The sequence below is a fragment of the Geospiza fortis genome, unplaced genomic scaffold (assembly GCF_000277835.1).
Source record: "Geospiza fortis unplaced genomic scaffold, GeoFor_1.0 scaffold2, whole genome shotgun sequence".
NCBI lineage: Eukaryota > Metazoa > Chordata > Aves > Passeriformes > Thraupidae > Geospiza > Geospiza fortis.
Window position 1 is genome coordinate 3,802,955 of NW_005054366.1, and position 26,096 is coordinate 3,829,050.

At 41.4% G+C, this 26,096-nt stretch overlaps 2 protein-coding genes across 3 annotated transcripts in view; one reads left to right on the forward strand and one right to left on the reverse strand.

Moving 5' to 3' along the window:
* TP53BP1 (tumor protein p53 binding protein 1) overlaps positions 1–13,080 on the forward strand; it is a 25,905-nt gene extending 12,825 nt beyond the window's left edge. For both annotated transcript variants that reach the window (XM_031059696.1, XM_031059695.1), the window contains 14 exons: positions 432–489; positions 1,693–1,785; positions 2,893–3,394; positions 4,070–4,222; positions 5,997–6,286; positions 6,596–6,772; positions 7,039–7,460; positions 7,592–7,783; positions 8,262–8,465; positions 8,970–9,182; positions 9,754–9,848; positions 10,862–11,061; positions 11,891–12,036; positions 12,742–13,080. In XM_031059696.1, coding sequence (XP_030915556.1) covers positions 432–489; positions 1,693–1,785; positions 2,893–3,394; positions 4,070–4,222; positions 5,997–6,286; positions 6,596–6,772; positions 7,039–7,460; positions 7,592–7,783; positions 8,262–8,465; positions 8,970–9,182; positions 9,754–9,848; positions 10,862–11,061; positions 11,891–12,036; positions 12,742–12,929 — 2,933 coding nt within the window. In that variant the 3' untranslated portion in view covers positions 12,930–13,080. The remainder of the gene's footprint in view (positions 1–431; positions 490–1,692; positions 1,786–2,892; positions 3,395–4,069; positions 4,223–5,996; positions 6,287–6,595; positions 6,773–7,038; positions 7,461–7,591; positions 7,784–8,261; positions 8,466–8,969; positions 9,183–9,753; positions 9,849–10,861; positions 11,062–11,890; positions 12,037–12,741) is intronic.
* Positions 13,081–14,142: 1,062 nt separating this feature from the next.
* The window catches only part of TUBGCP4 (tubulin gamma complex associated protein 4), a 12,971-nt gene continuing 1,017 nt past the window's right edge, over positions 14,143–26,096 (reverse strand). The window contains exons 3-17 of the mRNA XM_031059721.1: positions 25,872–25,925; positions 25,359–25,415; positions 24,727–24,806; positions 23,914–24,115; positions 21,837–22,002; positions 20,575–20,699; positions 19,848–19,898; positions 19,344–19,449; positions 18,914–19,021; positions 18,545–18,683; positions 17,847–18,024; positions 16,947–17,081; positions 15,815–15,931; positions 15,247–15,386; positions 14,143–14,947 (exon numbers count right to left, since the gene is read on the reverse strand). Coding sequence (XP_030915581.1) covers positions 14,935–14,947; positions 15,247–15,386; positions 15,815–15,931; positions 16,947–17,081; positions 17,847–18,024; positions 18,545–18,683; positions 18,914–19,021; positions 19,344–19,449; positions 19,848–19,898; positions 20,575–20,699; positions 21,837–22,002; positions 23,914–24,115; positions 24,727–24,806; positions 25,359–25,391 — 1,593 coding nt within the window. The 5' untranslated portion in view covers positions 25,392–25,415; positions 25,872–25,925 and the 3' untranslated portion in view covers positions 14,143–14,934. The remainder of the gene's footprint in view (positions 14,948–15,246; positions 15,387–15,814; positions 15,932–16,946; positions 17,082–17,846; positions 18,025–18,544; positions 18,684–18,913; positions 19,022–19,343; positions 19,450–19,847; positions 19,899–20,574; positions 20,700–21,836; positions 22,003–23,913; positions 24,116–24,726; positions 24,807–25,358; positions 25,416–25,871; positions 25,926–26,096) is intronic.

Sequence of the window (26,096 nt, forward strand, 5' to 3'; positions counted from 1 at the left end):
TTTTTTTTATTTAAAACTTTTTTCCCTTTTTTTTTTTTTTTTTTAATAAGCCCCCTTTTAAGTACTGAAAGGCCACAATGAGGTGTCTCTGGAGCCTTCTCTTCTCCTGGCTGAACAAGCCCAGCTTTCTCAGCCTGTCTCTGTGGGAGGTATTCTCCAGTTCATCTCATCATATTTGTTGCTTCCTCTGGACCTGTCCATAACCTGGAAAAAAAAGTTTGGCAGGATTTTAACCAGAACAGTGGCATTCATTCTAATAGTCTAAAACTTGTAGAAACTTAGGTCTGTTCAGAGAAGTTGGATGGGGAAGCCTGGGCATCCTTTGTCCAGTGTTACTCAGCCTCTCTTCACTGAGTTTATGGAGCTAGGAAAGGTTGGGAGAGTCCTTTTAGATGATGCCAAAATCATCCTTCCCTTCCTTCTTGTTTCAGAGCCTGCAGCCAGTGACAGGAAAGATGGATCCTCTGCTGCTGCTGAGGCTGCTGCTAGGTAACTGGGCTTCTTGCTGGGCAGAGTTAATACAAAGGTCTGGGTAGATCCTTTCTCCACATATTATCAACTGTAGGGGAAAAAAAATTAGAAGGAGACACAGAAGCAAGGAGCATTCTAGCAGTAGATGTGATATTAACTCTATAGCTCTTGCAGCAGGTTTTAATTACATAGGCAAAGTGGGAACCTCACTTGTTTGTTCATTATGGGCTGTGTGGTTCCTACCAATGTTAGCATTTTGCCTCCATTAGATTGTAGTCAAAGCCAGAAGTTCATGTCTTGTGCAGTCCAGAATGCAAGTCTGCCTTATCCATCTCTTAAATTCCAAATATATGGGTTTCTGCTGTCTTTCATGGTGCAATTTTCTGCGAAGAATCTGAGAAGTTCTGAAAGAGAATTGTGTTTTTGGTATAAAGCTGATAGAAACACATAATCAGTTCATGGATATACAGAAATCACAGGTTAACATTTTGACCAAAACATTGCGTTGTTCCCTTGGTCTTTTGATTTGTGTGTATCAATCTGACCTCAAATTTAATGGCTAGCATTGCTTGATTTAGCTTGCAGGAAGTAATGTTTGTAAATACTAACAGGAATCTCAGTAGGAAGATGGTGACCTGTAGTAATCAGAGTGAAGAGTGGTGGTTTGAAGTAATGAGAAAACATAGGAATAAACTCAGTATCTCTTGTTACAGGATTGCTTGGTAGATGGTAATCATGCCTCAGTGCTGAGGGATGGGTGATAGTAATTTCTCAGTGGTTGAGGATGGGTTACCTTTATAGGTATGGGATGAATATGAACTCTCAGGGTCTGCTTTATGACTGTAATTCCCAATATTTTGCGGTGCCATGGAATTCCTGAGAAGTAAGCCATAAAGGGTCTAACTGGTGGGTACCAGAGGCACTAGATGCTGAAACTCTTGATGGTGCTGCAGTTTTCCACACAGTGGTTTCTGGAACTGTTCCATTGCTCTTCGCTGTTAGGGTGTCTTCAGAAATGACAGAAATGCTTGTGCAATGGCAGCTTCATTCTTGATCTTTGAGGTGGATCATATCAGTCATTCTGTGGCTGTGTAGGTCAACAAGCTCAATACTCTGTTGTTCTCACAAGGAGCTAGAAAATTCTTGTTTTGCTGTATGAGGGTTTTTCTCACTTCCTGATGCATTTTTGTTTGTTTGTTTGTCTTAAATCTGCACTGCTAGCTCCCAGAAAGCATCATCTGTGTTTAGTCGTGTCTGCGAAGTTCTTCGAGAGGATGAGGCCAGAGGTCATGGTCTTTCCACTTCTCCGTTTAGGTAACTCCTCACAGTCTTTGCCTGCCAGTCCTGGTTGGATTTATATTCAGGTGTGCATTTTCTACATCAAAGAAATTGTGCTAAGCCATTTTCTTTGGGTGACTTAGAAGGTTGGGGACAATGGGGTAAGTATACTAAATCTGTATGTTTGTGTCTCACGTGGTTATCAGGCTTACCTTTTGATTGAGTGGCCATGTGATTCCAGAAGACTGATGTGCTTCAGTGAAGTCTTGGGTTTGAGAAAATTGAGACCATATTTAAGGCTGTGTAAATACCTTTTCTGTCTGCTCTAAGATCTTCTGACCAGTTTTGTTGGTTTGTTGTTGCTGTTTCTATTGTCCCCCTTCCAAAGGACTGTACAGCTGCGTATGTTACAGTGAGGAGGATGCTGCCTGGAGAACTAGAAGTAGAAATCTGCTTCTTCAGTGTTTTCCATTCTGTCTTTTGATGGGACAGTGAGGTCTTGGTCTATGTAGAAAGAGTAACCTGAGTTTCAACAGCTACATTAAAGACCATAACGAATAGGGAGTTCCAGCGCTGGGCAAGGCACAGCCAGAAGGGAAAACAGTCACTCCTCAAAATCCTCAAGTACCCAAGGGAAGCCAAATACATACTTCTAGTTTGGGTCAGTATAGTGTCCCATATAGTACCTGGCAGAGGCAGTACTTTTGGCAGAGCAGACAAATTCTCCTGAAAACATTAGACAGCATTTGTGTTTATGCTGCTGGGTCTTCTTGCTACCTGTGATTATCAGTTTCAAGCCAATCAAGCACTGGAGGAGCCTGAAGTAACTTCCAAGATGACATGCTTCTGGGAAGTTGCATAGTTGGTGCCTAATGTGTGGAGTGTAGCAAGAAAATCTGTCTTTCAGAAAGCACTTAGTTCTGTACAGTGTCAGCCATATGTTTTACCACCCTATGTATCACTTGAGAAGTGTTGAAAGATTTTTTTATTATTTGAACTCTCTGAGTTTTGTGCAATTGTAAGAAGCAATTGAGTGACTGCCAAGGTGGGGTTTTTTTAATGCTGTTTTTACTTGAGTGGCAGCATATTGGTTGTCTTGTTTTCTTAATCAGTAGTTTTGATCTGTGTGTAACTGGTTTGCAGGGGAGATCAGTTATTTTTTCCTGGCACACAAGAAGATGCTGAATTACATACCAATCCTAGTGATTGGCAGTACCAGCAACAGAAGGCAGACGGCAGTGGTGGACAGAGTCTAATTCCTCGGAGGATGCAGCAGGACTGCCATCAGCAATCTTCTGGTGCGGAGGATGGAGAGTCTATGGAGACTGATGTTGTAAGCACTCAGGCAGAAGATAGGAGGAGAATGCAGAGAAAACAAAGTAAGGCTGTTCAAATTGATCAAAGTCAAGACAGGTGGGAAAACATCAAGAATAAAGGGATCCAAACTACAGCAGACTGTCTTTTTACCCGAACAACTGTTACAACAGCAACACAAACATCAGAAGAAATCTGTAGACAGGTGGAAACGGGAACCAGTATGTCTGGGCAAAAACCTGGGCAACAAGATGTGAGCGTTCAAACCGACGAGAGTGGGGAAAAGCTTGTCAACACCTCTGGAGATGACACGGACTCTTTGCGCAGTCAGGTGGGATGAGGGCTGCCTGTATTTATCTGCTTTAGGACAGTAAAGTATCCTTTCAGCTAGTAGATTCATTAGCAGTTGGTTCTCTGTTGAAAAAAGGCCAAGGGCCACTTTAAAATGTTAAAGTCACAAGCTGTCCTGAATCAACTGTTAAGGTAGCAATACGCACTGGACAGCATGGATTTGGGAAGTAAATGTCTCCATATGTATTTTCTGGAAAAACGTAACAAGTTTTGATTGGTTGGTTGGTTGTTTTTGTTTGGGATTGGGTTTTTTATCAACAGAAAGACTAGAAAAATGATTTTTTACTAAACGTGATTTAAGACTAATGTGTCCTGTGGGAAATAGGAGATAAACAGGGCCATAAAAAGACAGTGCAAGATTGATATGATACATGTGGGAGTCTACTGAATCAAAGAGTATCAGAAGCCACGCTAAACAAGTTTGCTGTTTCCTCCTTGTGATTTCCCTTCCTCTACTTGTCAGCAGAATGTGTTCAGTTCTCCTTTGTTTAGGGTCTCCTGTGTTGCATTAATTTGTAACAAGATGCTTAAAGGTTCCCTACTCCTGTACTTTAACATGGCATGAAGAAACTGTACTGCAGAGGTAGCCCTACTCAGAAATAGTTTGCTTTTTGTTGTGGTCTGTTTTGATTTTACTGTATCCTCTTTATTACAGGGAGAGGAGGAATTCAACCTTCTTCACCCACCCAAAGGCCAAGTTCAGCGTCGCCACATGCGAACCATTCGAGAAGTGCGCACTGTTGTTACACGTGTTATAACAGATGTCTACTACATCAATGGTGCAGAGGTGGAACGAAAGGTAGTTGAGGTAAGTTCCTGTTTTCGTGACTTAATGGGATGAGATACAGGCTGAAAAGTAGAAGTAGTTAAAGTGAGAACACGTTATGACTGAAGGAAACAAGTTGAATGAACAAATCTGTGTGCTGTGATGCCAAGACTTTCTTCATGACCGGACTTGCAGGCCATTTAGTGAACGGCAGAAGCTGTGGTTTTGATGCTGGTATACTTCATGCCATGTTTGAAGACACAAGACACATTCAAGTCTCAAAGAACTCAACAAAAGACTTAACTGTATGCATCCAATTATTTTAAAAGTCTTGGACTTTTGACAGAATACAGATATTTCAGAATGAGCAGAAATTCTGTTAGTAAACAAAAATCACTTCCGCCTGTAAAATTGAACTATGTAAGATAGTTCAGCCTGTTTTGCAGTTCAGTGTTGTTTTTAACCACAGTCTTTTGAGTCCTGTCTACCAGATTCTGTAAGAGGTCTTCAAAAGTTAATTTAAAACTGAGGAACAAACCAGCCTTTTATTAGTACACTTGTGTTATGTCAATTAATTAATTGGAAAGTCTTCAGAGAATCATGAAAGATAGCTGAGAAATGCTGATTTGATGGACAAAATAATCACATCAGCCTGCTAGCAATAAAATGTTACTGCTATTCTACAAAGGTAAATAACCTGAGAGTATTGTGCTGTGTAGTCACAGTGAGTAATGAAACAAAAGGATAAACTAGTTCAATACTTTTATAACTGATACTACACATGGAATTCTTCATTGTAACATAAAAATGGAGAATTAAGCGTCCTGAAATATGCTTACATAGTTGGTGTAATCACAATCATATAACCATTTCTGCTTTACCTACCAACACTTGATATCACTGTTCTGTAGATGCATGTTTTTATATCCATAAAGCTTTAGTAACTCCAGATGACAAGCTGTCTGAAACTGATCTTGGATTATAAGCAACCCAAAGCTCCTAGTGTCTCATGTATTTGCTGCAGTCTCACACTCTGGAGGGATGGGAATTATTCAAAGCCAGACCAATTGGATACCAAGCTGAGCTCTGCCCTGTTGCTAAGGAAACTTCCCTGTCCAGCCATCCAGGAGCCACTCTGGCAGTCACAACTGTACCACCTGAGCTGGGACTGAGGCCCCTTCACAGTGGACAGCTCCAGTGAGCTGATGGGTGCCCTGCTTGAATCCCTGCATGCCCCACACTCACACAGTCAGATCAGGTTTCCTCACCCTGGACTGGACCCCAGGTTTCCCATGGCAGAGTCTCGGACATCTGGATCCTTAAAATAATTTAATCTTGTTGCAATAACTAAATAACAATAACAGCTTGAGCTGGTGCCTCCAAGGAGAGACTTCGAACAAAGGGCACCCCTGGGCTTTTATACCCTTACAGTCTAAGCTGGAAAAATGCAGGAAGGTCTGGGGATCTTCTGTTCCTGCTGTGCCTCCAAGTGTCCAGGTCCCACGACCTTTTGCCTGGGGCTCTCACTCCCCAGAGCTCAACATGCAGCTTGCACTTGCAGCCCTGTGCTACTTGCATTGAATGCATTCCTCAACACTGCTGACTGAGGTCTTAATGTGACTTCTTGATAACAGAGCAGCTGCAGGTCTGTAGTGAGAGATGCACTGTCTACCGTGGAGTACCCCAGACTGAAGTTTGTGTGGCTGTCATCAGCTTCATGAATGTGGTATCAGCTTGTCTGCACTTTGGACTGGTGATTGTAAAGCATCCAGTGCTTGCATCATCTTCGACAATCCTCTTTTTTGCTTATTTTAAGGAAACTGAGGAGCCTGTAGTGGAGTGCCAGGAATGTGAGACTGACATGTCCCCTTCAAGAACTGCAGGGGGCTCGTCGCTGACCTCAGGGGACCTTGGTGATGTCAGCTCTTTCTCGTCTAAGGCCTCAAGTCTCCACCGTACATCCAGTGGAGGAAGCAGTGGTCACTCTGCCACACACAGCAGCGGCATCTCAGGGCGAGGAACTGGAGCTGTAAAAGGGAAAGTGTGTGGGACAGAAACCGGTGAATTTGCTTTACCCATTGGCAGAGGCATCTTAGGAAAACTGAGGTAAGTGCAGAGTCTTAGAAAAAGAGGAAGAGATGTTTTGCAGAAACAAGCATCTGGCTTGTCAGTGTGAAGCAGGGTAGACCTAAATCAAAGGTTTTCTGAAAAAGATCTGGCTTGATGAACATAATTAGGGAGTTAGTATTTGCTTTTGCATCTGTTCTTCCTGAAGGAGTAGCTTGTTTTCTTGTGAGGCATTACTTTGCAGCAAAGAGGTAAAATTCTGGATGTGTTGTGAGATGATCAAGAAAATGGGAGGATCCTAGTGAGCTGGCTTCTCTCCTCAAAACAGTTAACTCATAAATTCTCTAGCCCTAGGAAAGGAGCTGGTCAGCCTGCATCGCCACTCAGAGTTAGCCAGACAGGAGCACTGCCTTGTGAGGAAGAGGAGGACTGTATGCCTGGCACTTGTCAGGCTGGCAGAGCACCTGTGACACTTCGTGGACGAGGAAGAAGAGGACGCCCACCATCTCGAACAACAGGAACAAGGTACCCTGGAAAAAGGAGACTGTAACTTTAATTTATTGCAAGAAAAAGAATAGGGATCTTCTGTCTTAATGTCCTAGAGGAAAAGGAGTACTGAGTATTTCAGAAGTTTCTGGTGATACCATATAGCAACTGCAAGCACCTCCTCCAGGTATTTTATACTTAGTAATTGTTTTTTCAGATCCTTCTGGGAATGCTTTTTGTCTTTTTTTTTTGTAGTTTTTTTTTTTTTTCTCCTCTCTCTTATATGGGGCTGCTTTTTTCTACAGAGATTTAGCTGGACTGCCAGGTATGGAGGATCTCTCAACTACAGCATCACCTGAGGAGAAGTCATTTACTCGTTCAGTTCGCCTGCCAGATGGAGGAGAGAAATCTGGCATTTCTGGCTTCTGTGCCTTACGTCGTAGTGACTCTCCAGAAATCCCATTTCAAGTGGTGACTGTTCCTTTGGACTGTGCAGACTCCTCCACTGGGAGCAGCTTTGTGGGCCTCAGGGTTGTAGCAAAGTGGTCCTTAAATGGGTACTTTTATTCGGGGAGAATTACCCAAGATGTTGGAGCAGGAAAGTACAAGCTGTGCTTTGATGATGGACATGAGTGTGATGTGCTAGGAAGAGATATTTTGCTCTGTGATCCTATCCCACTGGAGACAGAGGTGACTGCACTCTCTGAGGACGAGTACTTCAGTGCAGGTGAGAGCAGTGCTTGAGTTTCGTACTTGGTTTTTTGAGTTGCTGAATGTGGTGGGGAATGGGTGCTTGTTCCAGGAGGATGAGAAGCCTGGGTATGGTTGGCTAACAGCTGTTAGTTGCTGTCTTGTCAGGTGTGGTGAAGGGACACCGGAAGGAGTCTGGAGAGCTATACTACTGCATTGAAAAGGAAGGCCAGAGGAAGTGGTATAAACAAATGGCTGTTATCCTGTCTCAGGAACAAGGAAATAAGCTGCGGGAGCAGTTTGGGCTAGGTCCTTATGAACCTGTCACCCCTGTGACCAAAGCAGCTGACATCAGTCTTGGTAAGGAAAGGTGCTGTTGAGCTGCTGACTGCTATTCTGTGTCTTGTGCCTTTGAGGTAACTCTAGTGCCTGATCTGAATTGCCAATATTTAAATGTTTTTGGATATTCAGTGATGCTTTTCATACTTTATAGTGAGATTTTTGAGATCCTTTTATTGTATGGCCTCAGAGACTTAGTGGTATTGACTGGCTCGTGGAAAGTGGTCTGCTTCAAGGACAGTGATGCTTGCCATACTTAACATAAACTTGGTGGATGGCTGCTTTGATAATAAAGTCCCAGCAGTACTGAGAGGAAAATAGACAAGCAGGATACAAGGCTTGAGAAGATATATTTTTTTCTTGCTTTCCTCTGTCAGAGGGTGGTGGCATGTATCTTCAAGGTACTATTGAGTTCCACCACTTCTGTACAGATAGGTAGGGTGAAAGCCTGTGGAGTTTGGTGACAGCCCATGACTAATTCCTACATACTATATTGCAGATAATCTGGTGGAGGGGAAGAGGAAGCGACGTAGTAACCTTGGTTCTCCCAGCGCTTCCAGCAGCAGCACAACTCCCACTCGTAAAGGGCAGGGGAGTCCACGTGTCCCACCAGTCTCACTGTCTGGGAAAAGGAAACTTCTTGCTTCTGAAGATGAACGATCCCCAGCTAAACGTGGCCGCAAGTCAGCAGTGATAAAGCCTGGTGAGAACTTGAATTCCTCTAGTTTTTTCAGCACTGCTTTTTCTGTAATTATCTTTCCGCTTTCCATAACTAAAAAGTAGACCAGATTGCTTTTTTTTTTTCCTGCGTGGTTTGAGGCTGATTCTCCCTGGATGCATTCAGCAGCCAGAGATACTTTCAGCATAGTCTGAGTATTTACTTGCCATCTTTTGAGTTCTGCCTTTTGACTTTAAAGTTGTGGTTGGAGTCTCTCTTATTTCTTTAGTCAGTCCTGAAAGCTGTTAAAGGGACCCCTCACAGCAGTCAGTGTTGTTTCAGGATGTTGTTAAGACTTGCAAACTTGTCCCATTAGTCCTTCATGTTTTGATTTGAAGATCCAGAAGGATAAAAGATGCCTACCTAGCTTAGTGTAATTGTAGCCCAATCCTACCTCTCTGTGTCTCCTGCAGTAAAATATCTGAGTTGAACCGGTTCCTCGGGTAAGACATATCTTTGAAGACTCATGGTGCTTCTGTCTCTCTGCAGGGGCTGTGAGAGGTGGAGAGTTTTTAAGCACCTGTGAAGGTGCAGATGTTGCAGATCCCCCAGTACTGCACAGTGACCATGGACCCTTGCCCCACAATAAGACCCTCTTTTTGGGCTATGCCTTTCTTCTCACCATGGCGACACCAAGTGACAAATCGGTCAATCACCAGAAGCCATCAGATGGTCCCACTGGGAGCAGTGAGGAGGAAGAAGGTGAGGCAAATCTTACCCATTGCATTTTCAAGTGAGATGCTGTGTCTTTAGGAAAAATGCTGGATACTGTCTGATCAGACATTTGCTCTTTAATCCTTTGCAGAAAGGACCTAAGACTCAGTATCTGACTTAGCCAGCTTGTGGCCTAAGATGTGATAAACCTCGATGATGATCATAGGCTTGTTCAGCAAGCTAAGAAAGGTGTGAAAATTAGTGAGATCATCGGTGTCAGAATAGTACAATGTAAGAAGGAAGGTTTTGAGAGCTAAAGGATAGTGCTGGCAAGCAGAGAACGTGAAAGCATGTATGGATTGCTCCAGTTAGCCTTTGCTGGTGTCATGTTTCATGCAGTCAAAGAAGTGACAAGGTGCTCACCTGGCTACTGGTGTGTTGTTGCCCTTTCTGCTGCCCCTCCCCCCCTTTTTTTTCCCTGACTCTTTTAATGATTTTCTCTAGAAATTCTTGGGAGTATAGCTGGGATCCCTTACTGGAATGGATGAAGACTTTGTAGACTAAGATGTAGGAATATAAGCAGATAGATTATAGTAAAAAATTGAACTTTCTCCTGTAGATTTTTTAGAGATGACTCCGTATGATAAACATTACGTAGCACAACAGCTGCGAGCAGGAGCTGGCTATATTCTGGAAGACTTCAATGAAACCCAGGTAAGGGTTCACTTACTAATCTGGAACAACAGTCACAGAATAGTTGAGATTAGAAGGAATTTCTATAGCTTATCTTGTCCAACTGCTCTGCTGAAAGCAATCTGCTCAAATAGAGCAGATTGCTTAGGTCCTTGTCCAGTTGTGTTTTGAGTATTGTCAAGGATGGAAACAACAAAGCCTTTCTGGGCAGCTTGATCCGATTAGGGGAAAAAAAAAGGACTTTCTTGTATTTCAGTTTGTAACTGTTGCTTCTAGTCCTTTGAGTGGATAACACTGAGAAGAGTGTGGCTGCATCTTTTGTATGCCCTCATATCAGTCACGAATATGCATTAAAAAGACCACCCAAGCCTTCCCTTTTTGATCTTTAACAAGCTCAGCTCTCAGCTTCTTCTGGTACGTCAGGTGCTCCAATGCCCAGGCCTCTTAGTGGTCCTTGGCTGGACCTGCTCCAGCATGTCTGGTGTTTTTGGTATACTGCAGAACCTGGGAGTGGATGAAGTACTCCAGATCTAGAGTGATCTCACCATAGGTGTGTGCCTTGGAACACTTAGAGGTAGAGTTCTTCACTTACCAGATCTAGTTGGACAACTACTGTAATTTAGTGTGGCTTTTACTTTTCTTTTTTTTTTTTTTTTTTTTTTTTTTTTTTTTTTAATGAAGAGGGTAATTTGGTTTTGGAACATCTTGCTTGAGGAAGCAATCTTGTCTAGTGACTTACTGAGTCTCAGACTAAAACGTAAATTATCTCTTTTGTGTGAACTAGAAAAGAGCTATGATACAAAAACTACTAGGCAGTTTTTGCCTAGAGCAACTGCAGAGCTTGGAATAGGATATGATTAAACAGATTCTGAAATCAGTACTACCTTTATCTAATTCACCTTTCACATAATATGGCTGTGAAAATCAAGGTTTCAGTTGTTTTCTTCTTTAACCTGCTTAGCATCAGGATAATTTGGGGGGATTTTTTGCAAGCATTGCCTCCTGTTTACATGCCTTCTTTTCTCCCTTGGAAGTGTAATGCAGCATACCAGTGTCTTTTAATTGCGGACCAACATTGTCGAACTCAGAAATACTTACTGTGCCTTGCCAGAGGGATCCCTTGTGTGTCTCATATCTGGGTCCATGATAGCTGTCATGCTAATCAGCTTCAAAATTACCGGAATTACCTTTTGCCAGCTGGATATAGCCTCCAGGAGCAAAAACTGCTAGAATGGTGAGTGCCAAATAACCATGATCTGAGTCTACAGACTCTTGGAGAGACCTATTACACTTGGGAGACTCTTGAATAGCTACAGATACTGAAGCTGACCTGAGTACTGGCTCCCTATACTTTCCCTTCCATATAGGAACAGCATTTCCATCTCTTTCTTTGCACTTACAATGACTTCTAATGCCAAGCTACATTTGGATGCCATATACACAAGAAACAGAGTCTCTTTGGAAGCAAGAAGGTGTCAGTCTTTCTCATGAGGAAGGCAGAATTCAGACAAGGCTTCCCACACCCTCGGCTAATTTCTCTAAATAGATTATTGCTAATAATTGCTCAGGAATAGATAAAGAAGAACAATACTATGTTAATTTCCTTTTCCCTTGATACATTTTGAAGCTAGCTTCTGCATTTTCTATGGAGTCTAATCCAGTAAGCCTGTTCTGAGATGACAGAGGAGGTCAGACTCCTTAGGCAAGCTGAGGGGCAGACACAAATTTGTAGATAGCTATAGACTTTTGGGCAGGAGACTGAGGTCTTCCTGCTCAGCCCCATCAAAGTGGAAGCAATTTGGATGTGCACAAAAAAGGTGGCTCAGGATTAGGAAGAGCTCAGTTTAACTTTGGATATAGGCTGCTGCGCACATACCCCACCAACAATGTCTAGCTCTGTGTTAGTCTCTATAAACAAAGGGTAGTCAGTCCAAGTACTTCAGGAAGGATGGTAAGAGAGTGAGTCACGGTGTGCAAGATACTAAAAAAACATACATGGAAGCAAGTCAGGTGACAAGGCTACTGGATATTCTTACCAGTCTGCATTTCTCTTCACTCTGCAGGCACCCACGAGAAAACCCATTCCATAACCTGAAGGTTCTCCTGGTGTCAGACCAGCAAGAGAACTTCCTGGATTTGTGGTCTGAAATTCTTATGACAGGAGGAGCAGCATCTGTTAAACAGCATTACTCACGTGCTCAAAACAAAGGTACTCACTGGCCAGTTTCTCAGGGAATCCTATGCCACTGTGGTCTTTAGTATGGTTTAAAACCATGTGGGATGGTTTACAAGGTTGTCTCTAAGCAGAAGGGCAGGCAAAGGGTGAATGCTCACTACTCTGTATATATAGATTACATCTAGGACACCTGTCTTGCAGAGAAGCTGCAGCAATTCAGACAAAAGCCATCAGCTTCCAGCCTATGTTGAAAGGGGGAAACTGGTCTCTCAAATTGTGCTTCTCTTGTCCTCCTGAACTGGGCTGTCTCTCCCTCTCCATATGTGATGTAGGCCCTAGCACTCACAGCCTGAGGTCAGGACTCAGGGTCATGCCTATACTGCTGGCCTACTGGTTTTCCCCTCATTTTTATCTGGACTGAAAGGAATATTTTCTAGTGAGGTGCAGGGCTGCTGTAGGTGTGTCTTAACTTTTACAAAGAGAATTCACTGCCTAGGAATGACAAGACATAAGAGTGGTTCATAGTGGCAAAACACACTGAGCTGCCAGGTTGGATGGGGCTTGAAGCAACCTGGTCCAGTCGAAGGTATCCCCATTCTTGGCAGAGGGTGGAATGACATGAACTTTAAGGTCCCTCTCAAATCAAATAATATAGCATTCTGTGCTTCTGTGATGTTCTGCTGCAGAGCAAAATCCTCTTTCTTCACCTGACAGATGCCTGTCTTTCCTCCTGTACAGATATTGCTTTGGGTGTTTATGATGTGGTGGTGACTGATTTTTCCTGCCCAGCTGGTGTCTTGAAGTGTGCAGAAGCTTTACGGCTGCCTGTTGTCTCGCAAGAGTGGGTGATCCAGAGTCTTATTGCTGGGGAGAGAGTAGGCTACAAGCAGCATCCAAAATATAAACATGACTATGTCCCTCACTGAGTGAAACTCTGCCCTGCTGTCCAACTGTTGTGCAGACTGTGTTTTAAACAGGTTTTAAATGTTTGTGAATTGGGCAGTATGCATGGATTATTGTATATAGTTTTATCTGCTGGACTTTTATGATTAAATAAATGTTTGATCTCTTGTGGTATCTGCTGGTACTCCTCATTTATCTAAACTCACTCAGGGCAATGCTTTCAGGAAAGGAGTGCAGAGAAAAAAGAAATGCTTACATTTCTCTGAGCTGAACATCACTGATGTTCTGCTTTGAATAAAGCCTGAGCTAACATAAAGTCAATTACAGGGCTGTAGCATTTCTGCTTGTTGGGAAGAATACCATGTTGTGTATTCTTCCAGTTTGCTTCAGTTGTTATTTTCTATTAATTTCATTAAGGTGCTGCTGAAGTGAGTGCCAGGGATAGACACAAGAACCTTGGACAACTAAACTACTAGGAGACTGAGGTACAAAGAGTAAACACTGTGTATCTTTAAATGGTAACGGGATAAATCGTCTGCTTTTGAGCGGCTGCATTCACATCTTAGTGGTCAGCTGGTATAAAGGCAAAAGCTTTTCACACAAACAGCTATAGGTTGAAGCCCTCCCTCCATCCTCATACAATCTTTAGTCCCTTGCTTCAAAAGTGTAAAGTTTTTCTCAATGTGTATTTCTTCCTCTATCATTTCATGGCTCAGACAGTTGACTGTGTTGGTCTGTAAATCCCACATTCAACCTTAAACACTTTCTCTGGCTTTCTAGCTTTTTCCATAGTCAAGGGCTTTTAAACCTTGCATCAGGCGCAGTCCTACCATAACCAACTGTAATGCGTGGAAGGTGCCAGGTCTTATACTTGCTGGCTGTTGTTACTGTGTCTTCCTGAGTGAGCAGAGAGGATTTTTTCCCCCCAAGGACATGTAACTTCAGTGTGAGCTGCAGCTGTGTGCAAATACCAACCCTTTAAGGGGAAGGCTGGTTTCCTGGCAGCATTTGTGTTCAAATTGGGAAACCTGCTACAACACCCCAGTGATGGACTGGAGGCTTCTCTTCTGCCAGTCATTCAAATGGACTTGCATCAAGGGTCTCTTCATTATAGCAAGGCTAGGAAATCTTAGTAACAGCCAAGAGTTCCTGCCAGATCGCACTCTTCAGTGACAGACAAGGCCATGCCCTGCTATTCCCTTTGCACTGGGGTGCAGACATTGACAATACTCCATATAATTGCACGACAAGATATTTTTATTTGGGTTCAGTAGGATAGTCACTAGTAGCATTCTAAATCGTCTGGAATGAGAATAGCACAGGTGAACATCCCAACCATTTTCCTGCCAGCAGAGGGCCCCTTCTACTCAAACAGGGCAAAGCTCCTGTCTTGGCAAGTGTAATTTTAGCACATAAACTATTAAATTGTATAGAGAAAGCATGTGATATCCACAGTGTCTCCATGACCTATGCACATATGCTAGACTAGTGCACTGCATGAGAAGAGACTTAAAAAATATTTCTTTTTCCCTCCCCTTCACCTCAATTGAAAATTGCTACTGCTGTTTCATTTATCTGGTGGTGTTTGATTAGAAGACATTGTGTACTGTAAATCAGCTTACTACACAAGTGGAACTTCTGAATACAGCCAAAACTTAGAAGAGGATTAATTCCTCCATACTCAAACTTGAAGTGGAACACAGTCCAGCTGAAGAGTCCAGACATCTAATTCTGGTTTTTCACTTTCTGAAGAGGTTCAGACTGCCTCCCTGGAAGCACTTATAAGTATATGCAGAGCTGCAGAAAGCATATTTTTATGATTTCAGAAGAAATGGAATAGCTTTCTGTAATTGCTGGGCAGCCTCAGATAAGAGGCAATTCCTGCCAATTCCCGGTGAAACAGCATTTCATCAGGCAAAAGCCAGCTACAAAGAAAAATTTGAGCGCAAACTCTCAACTGTCCAAGAGCGCCAGTCTCCAGTGCTTGAAGCATCACTAGTCACAGCCTGAAGCAAAGGCCTTTAGTGCTTAAACTCCAAAACTGCAAGAGAAAGGTACAATCTTAGCTACATGTTGAAAGTAATTCCCTTTACCAACCCACACCAGCATTTTCTGGCCAATATGAACTAGCAGCTTGTTCAACTTTCTGCCAAAAGAAACTCAATGGGAAGAAAGCATATGAAACCCAAAAATTACCGTATGCTGATTTGTTATTTTTCTGTCATAGTATTTATCAACACTTAGTGTAAGTCAAAATAATTAGAAGCCATCAATAAAAAATGGCTTTGTACTTCAAGTACCTCAGGATAATGCTACAAGCAACCCTCAAGATATTCCTACCTGCCCAAGGTTCCGCCAGCCTGGGTGTAGTATTTGTTATAATCCAAGCGTAACAGCAGTTGAGCTAAGTCAGAGTTTATCTGATGATTGCGAACGCTAGAGAGAATCTTGAAGAGAAGTGATGACTGACGACTGAATCCCTGCAAATTTGAAGATGTCGGTTCTGGGCCTTCTCAGAAGAGAAGGAAAACAAGCATCTCATCTCTGCTTCTGCCTACCCAGTTCTTTAACAGCCCGATGAAGAGAATCACTGCAAGAGATGTGATGCTTGTGGTCCAGGATAAGGTAAGCTGTGAGCCACAAGAACTCCTAGATGTTAGTTATACAAGAGGGGTAGAGGTACCAACCTCTGCCTCCTTTCTATTCCAGTATCTGCCCCCATTCTGCCCCTCTGTGCACAGAGAATTTCCAACTCAAGAAAAGTTGATTAGGTAAAATAATTACAAGCACTTACATAGAAGGTCTTGGCTTACACCCTCAGTTGTTCTAGAGCTTTTAAAGCCAAGATAACTGCTTAGTTAAAATGTTTGTATGGGAGGAGAACAGATCCACAGAAACATAAATTCACCTTCACCAAAATACTGAGTTGTGCAGCTCCCCGTTCATCTAAGGGACCCAAATTCTGACTGACCAGAGAACAAAAGCTATGACAAAGATCCAGAATTTCATTTAAGCAGTGGAAAACCTACATGGAATAAAAAGTACAAGTTAATAGTTGAAACAGAGTTCATACAAAGAGAGAAAAAGCAGAAAAGTTGTAGCATTCACAACAAAGATGTTTCTGATACAGTACTTTTTAGTCAGGAAGATACTGATGCAGCATTTTAAAAAAAGTTTTCTATGGAAAAAGGATTTAAATGTTATGCTGCATCTCCCCTCTGCCCCTCCCACAACCTTTTGCTGACTTTTCTGGGAAAACAGCAATTGGCATGAACCAATAGGCACAGGAGTTGAACACTGGCTTCTCTATCCAACCAGTAGGTCATCACTGCAGCTTTGGGATTAAGAAGGCAGGATAAAGACCAACAAGAGCTGTGGTTCAAGGCATTGGTTTCACTGTTTGCTAAACTAGGAATTTCCATTGTATCAGTTATCTGACTGGGTAATTACTATTCTGACACCTTTAGTCTATAATAACCTCATAAATGAGCACAGAGATGCATTTCATTGAAACTAACCTTCTCAGCAAATGTTTTTGTGATGCTGTTTATAAAAATACTTCTAATGTTTTTTTATCATGAAATTAAGAAGACCCTAAGTCCACTCAGGAACATCTCAACTATTTTTTTCTCTTAAGTAGAAGAGGAAATTTTTCCTAGTCTAATGCATATCTGTATGAATCCCTCAGGAATACAGTTCCCAGCACTATGCTCATTAGTTCTTCTTTAATAAAATAGCCTGTGATAAAAACATAGTGATAAAATACAAATTATTAAGGTTAACTAAACACTGAAATAAGCTTGACTTAGAATTGCCAGGAATACAGCATTCACACTCACCAACTGTAAATTAGAAGATCTTAATTCAATTATCAGTTATAGTTTATACCTGCCTAACTCCTAGAACTGTAGTCTGCAGTCTGCAGGAGATTATCACTGATCTGTTTTAAAAGATGCCATTTATCATATCTGTTCAAAAAGGTGTGTTTCTTAGGGCACTTGGATAATTGTTAGAAAAAGGTGAAAACAAGACCTACTTACAGGTTTTAGAAGGATGAAAGACTGAGCCAACAAATTACTTAGGAAATGATCATGAGCCAATCGTATACTCTCAAAATCTCTTGTGGCATTTATCTGCTGCAGAAGCTGTGAGAACTGAGACTCCAGTACATCGACCTGATGAGTATGTGAAGATACCTCATTAGTGGATTGAGGAACTGGGAGCGCTTCAGACCAGCCAGAAGTTTGGAATAAGAAATTTACTTTCCTTATTGCTACTCTTATGTTACAGAATGAGGATCCCCTTCTCTCTGGCTGATCAATGAATTATAGACAAGAGCACCACATAATGTGGGGTATGCAACATTTTTGATGCCTAAGTAATATCTAAGTAGAAAGGGAATTTGTAATTTTCTTTAACTAAGGAAAGGTATATAGCTAGCATGTAGACAAAGGTATTTGATTGTAGTAATTTCTGAATTTTATACTGGGAGATACTATTTGGAATCTTAGGGTAAAGGCTGCAGTACAAAAGCTCAGCCAGATTACTCTGGAGAATTTAGAAATCCAGGCTCCCTCTCAATTCTTTAAAAACCAATCAAACAAAAAAGCCCAAAACTTAACTCAAAGTAGAGTTTACTTAAAGAGGCCAGAGAAGGAACCAGGATGGTATCTTAATGATGGTCCTTCAGAGATGAATGGTTTTTCACAAACTAAAGCTACTAAAGAACTCCTCCATTTCACTGATTCACAAGTCCAAAAACTTCGTAATTGGAGCAGTAGTCTGGGAACTTGGAGGAAGCTCTAGACTTGCGAAGGAAATCCCAATTTCCTTAAGGTACAAGGAATCAGAAACCCGAGATAGGTCTTCAGTGCTCCCTCCATGCATTTCTGTCAGTTTCTGATTAACTGATACAGTTTATCTTTGTCTGTAATACTTACCTGCAGATAATACTGAAGATTGTCCACAAGGAAAGCCATGTGATCCCTCAGACGCCACTTGATGGCATCTGTTCTATTAGATTTTAGGTGTTTACGTTGCATCTGGAGAGCCCAGCAGTGCTGCAGCTCAGCCTGAACTCGTCGCACACTCAGCAGGTATTTGAACACAACGTTGTACCTACAATCAAAAAGTACAAAGTTGTTTAAGACTAAAATCTTCCTCTGTTACTGGAAAATGGAGTTACTGGAGTACTGGAGTTAAGTGTTACTGGAGTTATTGGAGAATGTAACAATGCAAGACTGGAAAAAGAAACAGGAGGTGACTGCCAATAGTTAGGGCCAGTCAGGTCATGGCCCATGTGCCCCATGGCACATGTTGCAGAGTAAGATTTCTGCTTGTACTGATTACTGATCTAAAAAATATGAAGTTAGTTTCAGTGTAAGGAGGGGAGCTGTCAATGAAAACACCGTCAATGTAGGACTGTTTGTAAATCGGTGCAGATCTGTCAGCATCTTGCAGGTCTTACTGTCATTACAAGTACTTTCAATATGGGTAAGTGGAATGAACCATTTTAAGGTTCAGGGAGCAACAGCTCTGTCTTTCTCTCCATAGAGAATAAAATCCCCCAACACACTAGTGAATGCCTCACATCAGGGAACATACAGATGAATATAGAAAGACCATACCTAGTACTTACTTCTCAAGAACAGCAGGAGTAAAAAGAATGTGCAGTGGCCACTGAACTTTGTAAGAAAGGCCCAGAGCTGCCCATCCAGATGTGGGGGCTTCACGTGGAGATAATTCCCGGGAAGGCCCTTCACGAGTCTGAGAAGTATCTAAAACCAAATAAGGTACTGAATTATGTCATCTTCTTTGTCAGTGCAACCATGGCAAGGAAAAGGGAAAGAACAGAATTCAGAAGAGCCAAAGTAGTCTAGGCCATCACATAGGGCAGTAAAGGGTAAAAATTAGTATTTCTTTAACTTGAGAGAAGGGTAAGTAATTAATTTAAAAACAAGGTCACCATCTCCCCTCTTAATTTACATCTAAAAATGCAAGTAGATACCTTTATGTTCCTTTCCATGATACTCAATGGTTAAGTGAAGAAGAGGAAGAAGGTTGTCATCATCTAACAGTACCTTATGAGCAGACTGCTGAAATGCAATGTTGACATCTGACAACAAGAGAACATGTATCAGCACAAGATGATGCAGCTAGTGCTAATTTTGCACCCATTAATTATTTACTCTTGGTCCTAAAAGACAAAATTGATGCACTATTGACACTCTTTTCTTTTAATTACAGTTTCAAATACCTGCCATCAGAATGTTTCTGAGAGATTGTTTTCAGTCACTTTCTGAGACATTCTAATTCACAAGTGCTGTAGTTTCAAAACTAGAGAGTTAAGATAGAACTCTTCTGTACTGGACATGGCTTACCACTTTCCTGCTATATCACAATGAGGCCAGTTTGGTAAGCAAATAAGCAACACTCACCATGTTCAGTTACAGCCGTAGGTGGTGTCTTTAACATGTGCTGTGCGGTGTCGATGAAAGCCTGAAACAGCTCACCTCTTCCCAAAAGGTAAAAGTCTTTTATAATCTGTGGAGATAAATTTGTTGTACCTAACATACTAAAAACTGAGGAGAAATTTTAAGCATCCTAGCTGATGGCACCCATTTTTATTATTTGGACAAGTGCTGTTTCTAAACATAGCTCTGAATTTCATTCACTGACCAAAATGTCTAGGCTGCATTTGCGTCAGGATGCGAAGTACACATACCCCTCTAACTCTGTCTTCGAGCATACACTGATAGAACTTGGCCAATCTTGAGACTGGAAAGTGAAAACAGCTTTACCTAAATGAAGAAAGCCCAGAGTGTAAGGCAGTAAAGTATTTAATAGAAAGAAAAGAAAGAAAAGAAAGAAATGAAAGAAAAGAAAGAAAAGAAAGAAAAGAAAGAGCTGCTTTAGCAAAAATGAAGTAGCAGTTTCATTACCTTCAGTTGTCCTAGTAGATCCGATTCCTCCACCATCAGTTTCCAAAGATGCTAGTGAAGATACAAAAATCAAACGAAAGAACAGAAACCTCCCCTCAGAATTATCTCGGCCATTCAGAGAGAAGAGTAGCTGCTGTCTTAAAACACTTGCGATGCATACAAAAAGAGCACCTATACAAAATACTATATAAAGTACAAGAGAACACAGTCAGAGTCCTGTGTAGCAGCTCATGCTACCAGTTAAAATTCTTGATATATATTGGCAAAAAACTCTGCCTAAGAAACCTGAAGACCTGTGGCAAAAGAATGCAAATTTCTATGAAACCCGTTCTACCCCAGCTTTGTTCTTGATTCTCTAACCTCCCCCTTTTCTTAGGTTCTCCTCCCTGCCCCAAGTGAAAAAAAGATTAAAAATTGCCAAAGCATGTGCACAGCAAGATGCCATCTATTATGCTAAAAGCAAATTAAAAGTTCTGAAATAATTTCAAGTGAAATAAAAAAAAAAACCAAAATTCCCTTATTTCCCTCATGAAAGAGCATAGTATTTGTTAATGTCGTTTTGTCACTACAAGTTTGGTTTACATGAAGCTCTGAGACCAGTTAGAACAGCTGCACCATTGACATGTTTGTTCAATCACTGGCACTGATGAGCCCTCTTCTTCCAAGTCCTTCACAAACTTAGGAGTTTCTCAGCCTGCATAGTAGTTACCCTTCCTAGGATGCTCACCTCAGCAACAGTGCTCCGTATCCAGTCAACCACTGATTCAAAGTCCACCAAACTAAAAAGTGGTTGCTGCTTGAGTCGATGTAGCTCTGCTGCAAAAGTGTCCTCCTGGTTTTTTAGGATGGAGCCTGTGCAGCAATGAGAAGAATTTCAGAGAGTAAAAATGGATGCCATTTGGAGACGTGCAGACAGAACAGAGGAACAGAAAGGCTGTCCAGGCAGCATTGTTTCAGGTCTGGCAAGGAACGTGAAAAGGAGGCTTCAAAGTACAAGTACAAATGTATAACATTACTATTGCATGTACAGTTGCAGTATATTTACTTGCCTCGGCAGTGCTGTGGTGTCAGTAAAACCCCCAAATATTTTCTACATAAATGGTTGCTGCTAAAAGCCCTTTTGCGAGGACTGAGACAGATCTTCAAACCCACAAACTTTTCTCTAACATTAACCAGCTGGTTTGGGTCTCCCCATACCCCTGCCCCTTTCAAATCTATCCTACTTGCCTGAACTTGGGGACTTTGCGTTTTTTTTAACCAACTGAGCTAGAAGACCAATTTTTTTCCCCCTTGCTTCTGCTACTGCAAGAAAACAGTCCACCTGAATTGGTCCTTTGTTCTCTGTAATGTGACTCAAGTAATTTAAGTACTTTTGTATGTAGGCATGCGCATGGTAGTGCCATCACAGGAGTCCTCCCCCACTGGCATAGAAATATATTTCCCAAACCACCCTCAATGTAAACTTTTCAAGCTCTCAAAGTGAACAAAGTGATCAGCTAGAAATTTCTCTCCCTTGCTGTCTTTAAGGCTCCATATAATTTGTCTTTCATAGCAACTTTGGGACTACCTTGCAAGTGAATCTCTCATGTTTGTGGATGCAAGCTAATCCCATGACACCATTCTGCAATATATACACACAGAGCAAGATGTGCCTTAGCGTCTGTTTGCAGCCTTTAGGGAGAGGGATGCAAACTGAAAAGAAAACAAGGCCTTTGCAATTGCTTTATGCAGAGCAAATCACATGGTAACTTGCTGCTGGAAACTTGGAGACTATGTTTAGAAAGTGTTATCTACTCATCTTGTTCTTACACCTCTCCTTTGTAATCAATCAGAAGCAGAACACTGGGACTACTGCTCTGTCCTGGCACAACTATCCATACAGTCTGAAGAATAATGGCCAATAGTCAGTGACTCATTAATGTCGCATTTTGGAAACTACACGTCAGTCACTCATAACTGAGCAAAGGTTGCAAGAAAGATGTTCCTTACCTTTTCTGGTCAGGTTAACATTCTGATTCTCAAACATCTGAACAGATTCTCCCACAAAGAGGATCTTCTCAGCAACCCGTACAGGAATGTATGAAGGCAGCATTTCTACTCTCAAAGAAAACTGCTTTAGAGATGGAGCTAACATGTTCTCCTCCTCAATCAAGCGCTGCCAGAGACACCAGGGAAAACAAAAATCAAGTGCAAAACAGTGTCAGAAAACCAGACAGAAAAGGTGTATAAAGGGGTGTGTGTGTGAGGGGGGAATTTAAGAGCTTTGGAAGTAAGCAGAAAGGTAGCAGAACTGATTTGTATCATTTAACTAAGCCAGTAATCTTCCTTATACTTCTGGTATGCTAGCAGATCTCCCTGGAGATATTGGTTCCATCAGAGTGCAGCAGAAGGGGGAAAAAGAAGTTAAAACTTTGTGGAACAGCAACAAATTGGCTGTATTAAAGGGTTACGATACGTAAGAAAAAGGAGTGTTATAGTAAATGCATTACATCAGTCTTTTGCTGCCATAAAAATGTTAAGTAGCATTACCAAAAATAATCCTCCCCTACACCCATTCCTATGTTTCAACACTGTTAGAACACTTATGATACAGACCAAATATAAACACTTCCACTAGTGAGCAAATAGGATAAAGATCCAAAGGCTTACTAGCAAAGATAAGGCAATTTTCTCAGTTCCTGTGAAAGCTGTCTTAGAACAATACAGTAAGTTATTAATTTTTTCTGAATGTTAATAAGAAACTCCAGGTATGGAGGCAAGATCTTCCTTTAGGAATGCAATATTAATAATCTCATTTGGCTTTCTTGTTACTGGAGAATTAGTTTCAGTGGTCCATAATCCAGAAAAAATCACCCATGGTTTTGAGAATGTTTACCATCTACAAAATTCTTCATTTCAATAGGAGAATTCAGTAATAATTTGTATACTGATGTTAACAGGTTGGCAATTCTTAAGATTCTAGCAACACTTTTAGATGAGGCAATACCCAAGTATTTTATCGATCTATTCCACTAAAACTCAAGAGTTCCTATTTTACTCTTTGACTGAAGAATTGCCAACACTGTTAGTTGATAATACCGAAGAAAGAAGTTGCTTAGTCTACAATTTCCACCATGGACCTAGAAGACTCAACAATTTTCACTTTCTTTATCCAATATAGTGAAGTAACAGCTTTTTCCACTAACTGCCTTTTAAAGTTTTCCCCTGTTTTTCTCTGGGTGTAGTCCGTTTTCAGCAGAGACTGTTGGCACAGGGCACCTAATTAGTATGCAACACAGTTTCTGTGTAGTCACAGCAAAGCTGCATGTACCACACTAACTCCATAGGTGCCCATGAAATGTTTTCTCACCATAAACTAGAGGGTAAATTTAGAGTTGAACTTGCTCCACACTATTCTCTATTCAGACACTATTCAAATGCTCAGCGTGGAAGACTACTCCATTGAGAAAGGTGCTTTGCAAAAGGGCACTTTAATGGTATAGCATCTACAGGAAGTGTTACCACATTTCACCAGTGTGCTGGCAGGTTGCTCCCTTGCTTAGCAGTCCCTTGACTCTCACAGAACACATTTTCTACCAGTAATGTCAGTAGCATTAACCTGTTATGTAACATCTGCACAACTTGCACAACTAATGATTGTACAAAAAAGGCACCTGACCCAGCTGCCCATAGAAAGTGTGCAAATCAAATCAACAGCCAAGTTCCCCACACCCTGTTTCTTGCAATTGCTCACACTACCACCATTGCCTATGCTAAACAGATCAAGTGTTGACCATAAGGAATGAGGAACTAGTCAGTCAAGAGCAGTGGGCATGCAGCAGTTCCCATTACTTGACATCAGCGTCTATTCCATCCATAGGGCTTTCTACCGTGGGGTTATCCAGCTGTGCCAAACAATAGGTCTCTGTCCCTTAGGCCTAGCAGCAACCTATTACAGTATTATTTCACTTTACCATCCTAGAAGGTTTCAGTATAGTCTATCATAGCTCGCACCAAAGTAGAATGCAATACATATCGTTAGTTCACTAAGAACCAAAGATGCCAAGTTATGACTCATAGATCTTACCAGGTCCTGCAGTTCTCGTAGCTGTTTTCCTGTAAGCCCCCCAATTCCTAAGTCATCGTCATCTTCTTCGGGTTGGCTAGGGACATTTCCAGAAGAGGGGCCTTGTTTGATAAAGAACTCTTCATGTTGGTCTAGCAGCAATCCATGCAGCATCCAGGCAGAGAGCTGCTTATACATGACTCCATGACACACAGCCAGAATCCTGAGGTCATGTGAAGCAGTCAGTCAGGCGTTTGCACACAATAATCAAAACCTCATTGTATGTTGTCCAGAAAGTCCAGTTGGTCAGCCAAGGAGTATGGCAAGTAGTAAATGCCCAATGTGGTATTTTATATCTTTTTTTTTTAAACAGAGAAAGGTGGACAAAACTAGAAGGTGCAAAACTAAGCTAACATATCCTCTGAATATGTGGCTTCTCCATGGAAATCTGCTAGTATACCAGAGGTATAAGTCTGCAGTGGTTGCTGTTTCTACTCAAAGGACATTTTAAGTGGTTTGACCTTCTGCACAAGGACATACAAATATCAGAACACTCACGGAGTCACATTTATAATTTTGAAGGATCAAAGATCAGAGATCAGTGATATGCACAACAAAGAAGAAAAACCTGGGTCTGAAGTTTTCTAAGCCCTTAGCCTTAATTCTCACCACAAGCCTGCTTTAGATAAATAATGGGGATGGTGACAGTCTTCCCCTGCATGCTATTCCTACTTTTATACCAAGGCTGTTTTGCATGTACTGTTTCAACAAGTAAGAAACACTTTGACACTAACGCCAGAAGAATGAAGTAATAGTTTTACTGGATCTACATACTTTTCAAGAGCACTGCGAACAGGAGGCAACCCCCCACAGCTATGTTTATGGACTGTCTCCAATATCTGGCACCCATGAATCTGCAGAAAGAAAAGGTTAGACTAGATCTGTTATTTGGGTATGTATTGACCTTTTTATACATTTAAACAATACACTTTCAGCTAACAAAAAAATACCTTCACAAACTGAACAAGTCTTGCAGAAAGAAAGGTGTAACATGCTACATGTAGTGATGAAAAAGGCCTTCTGTGTGTGGCTTTACACTCAAGCTTCTCTCAATACTTTCCCTTAAAAAAATGTAAGCATCTCTGGATTCTTAAAACATTAGCCTCTGCCTTTTTTATTTCAGGCAACAGCCATAAAAAACAGACTCAGAAAAGAAAAATTCCAACCACCAGCATACTGTCCTATAAAATTCAAGACATCAAAGACTATGGGATAAGGGAAAAATTCAAATACAGTGTAAATGAATTTGTAAAATAGTCTCAATAATTACAGTAGAACTAGTAACAGGGCATCCTTACTGGAACTACATTATTTTCTAGTATTAGAAGTTTGGGATGGGGGCAGAAATTACTTTGTCAGTTAAAGAGAAAATCTGTTAAGAGAAACTAGCTGCAATTTTACTCTACCTTCTGAGTTTTGATCTGTTCCACCATGACCATCACAGAGGGGAAGAGTAACTGAAACTGCAGAACAAGAAGTGAAATATTGATTTAGGTTGTTATGTAAGGAAGAGAGAAAAAAACTGTACTTGAGTAACTGTGGACAGCAGTTGAACACAATAATTTAATAAAACTATTATTTGTGTTTCCTCACAAAGTAGAAACATGACATGCAAATCTCCAGGAAGTATGTCTTCCCTTCACTGGACCAAGATGCACAAAGTTACTATATTCCAGCAGTAGGTCAGGCTAAACACAGTCAGTGAGGAATGTGTGAGGGTCAAGGTGGAAGACCTTAGCTTTGTGTTGAAGTGCAGGTGATCCTCTGAGCATGATTAAGGAACTACAGATGTAGAGGCATTAGATAGAAATGGCATGACATGATGGAATAAGCCTCGTTTATCCCACCCACTTTCTTATTGGACTCAATGAGGGATAAGAGCAAGCAAAGAACACTACCTCTTTAATAACATGACATACCTGGTCCAAGGAGTAATTAACATGTGAGATGGAAAGATGTGGGTCAGCCAGAAACTATAAAGACAAAGCAATTAAATAAGATTAATTATCACAACCACTGGATGGTGACACTACCCAAGGTATGACAGCTACTAGTCTAGCAGAGATTAATCAAAACCTCTAAAACTGAAAACAGAAGCTACAATAGTCTGAGACAGCAGACAAAGATGGAGCCCTTACTGAACT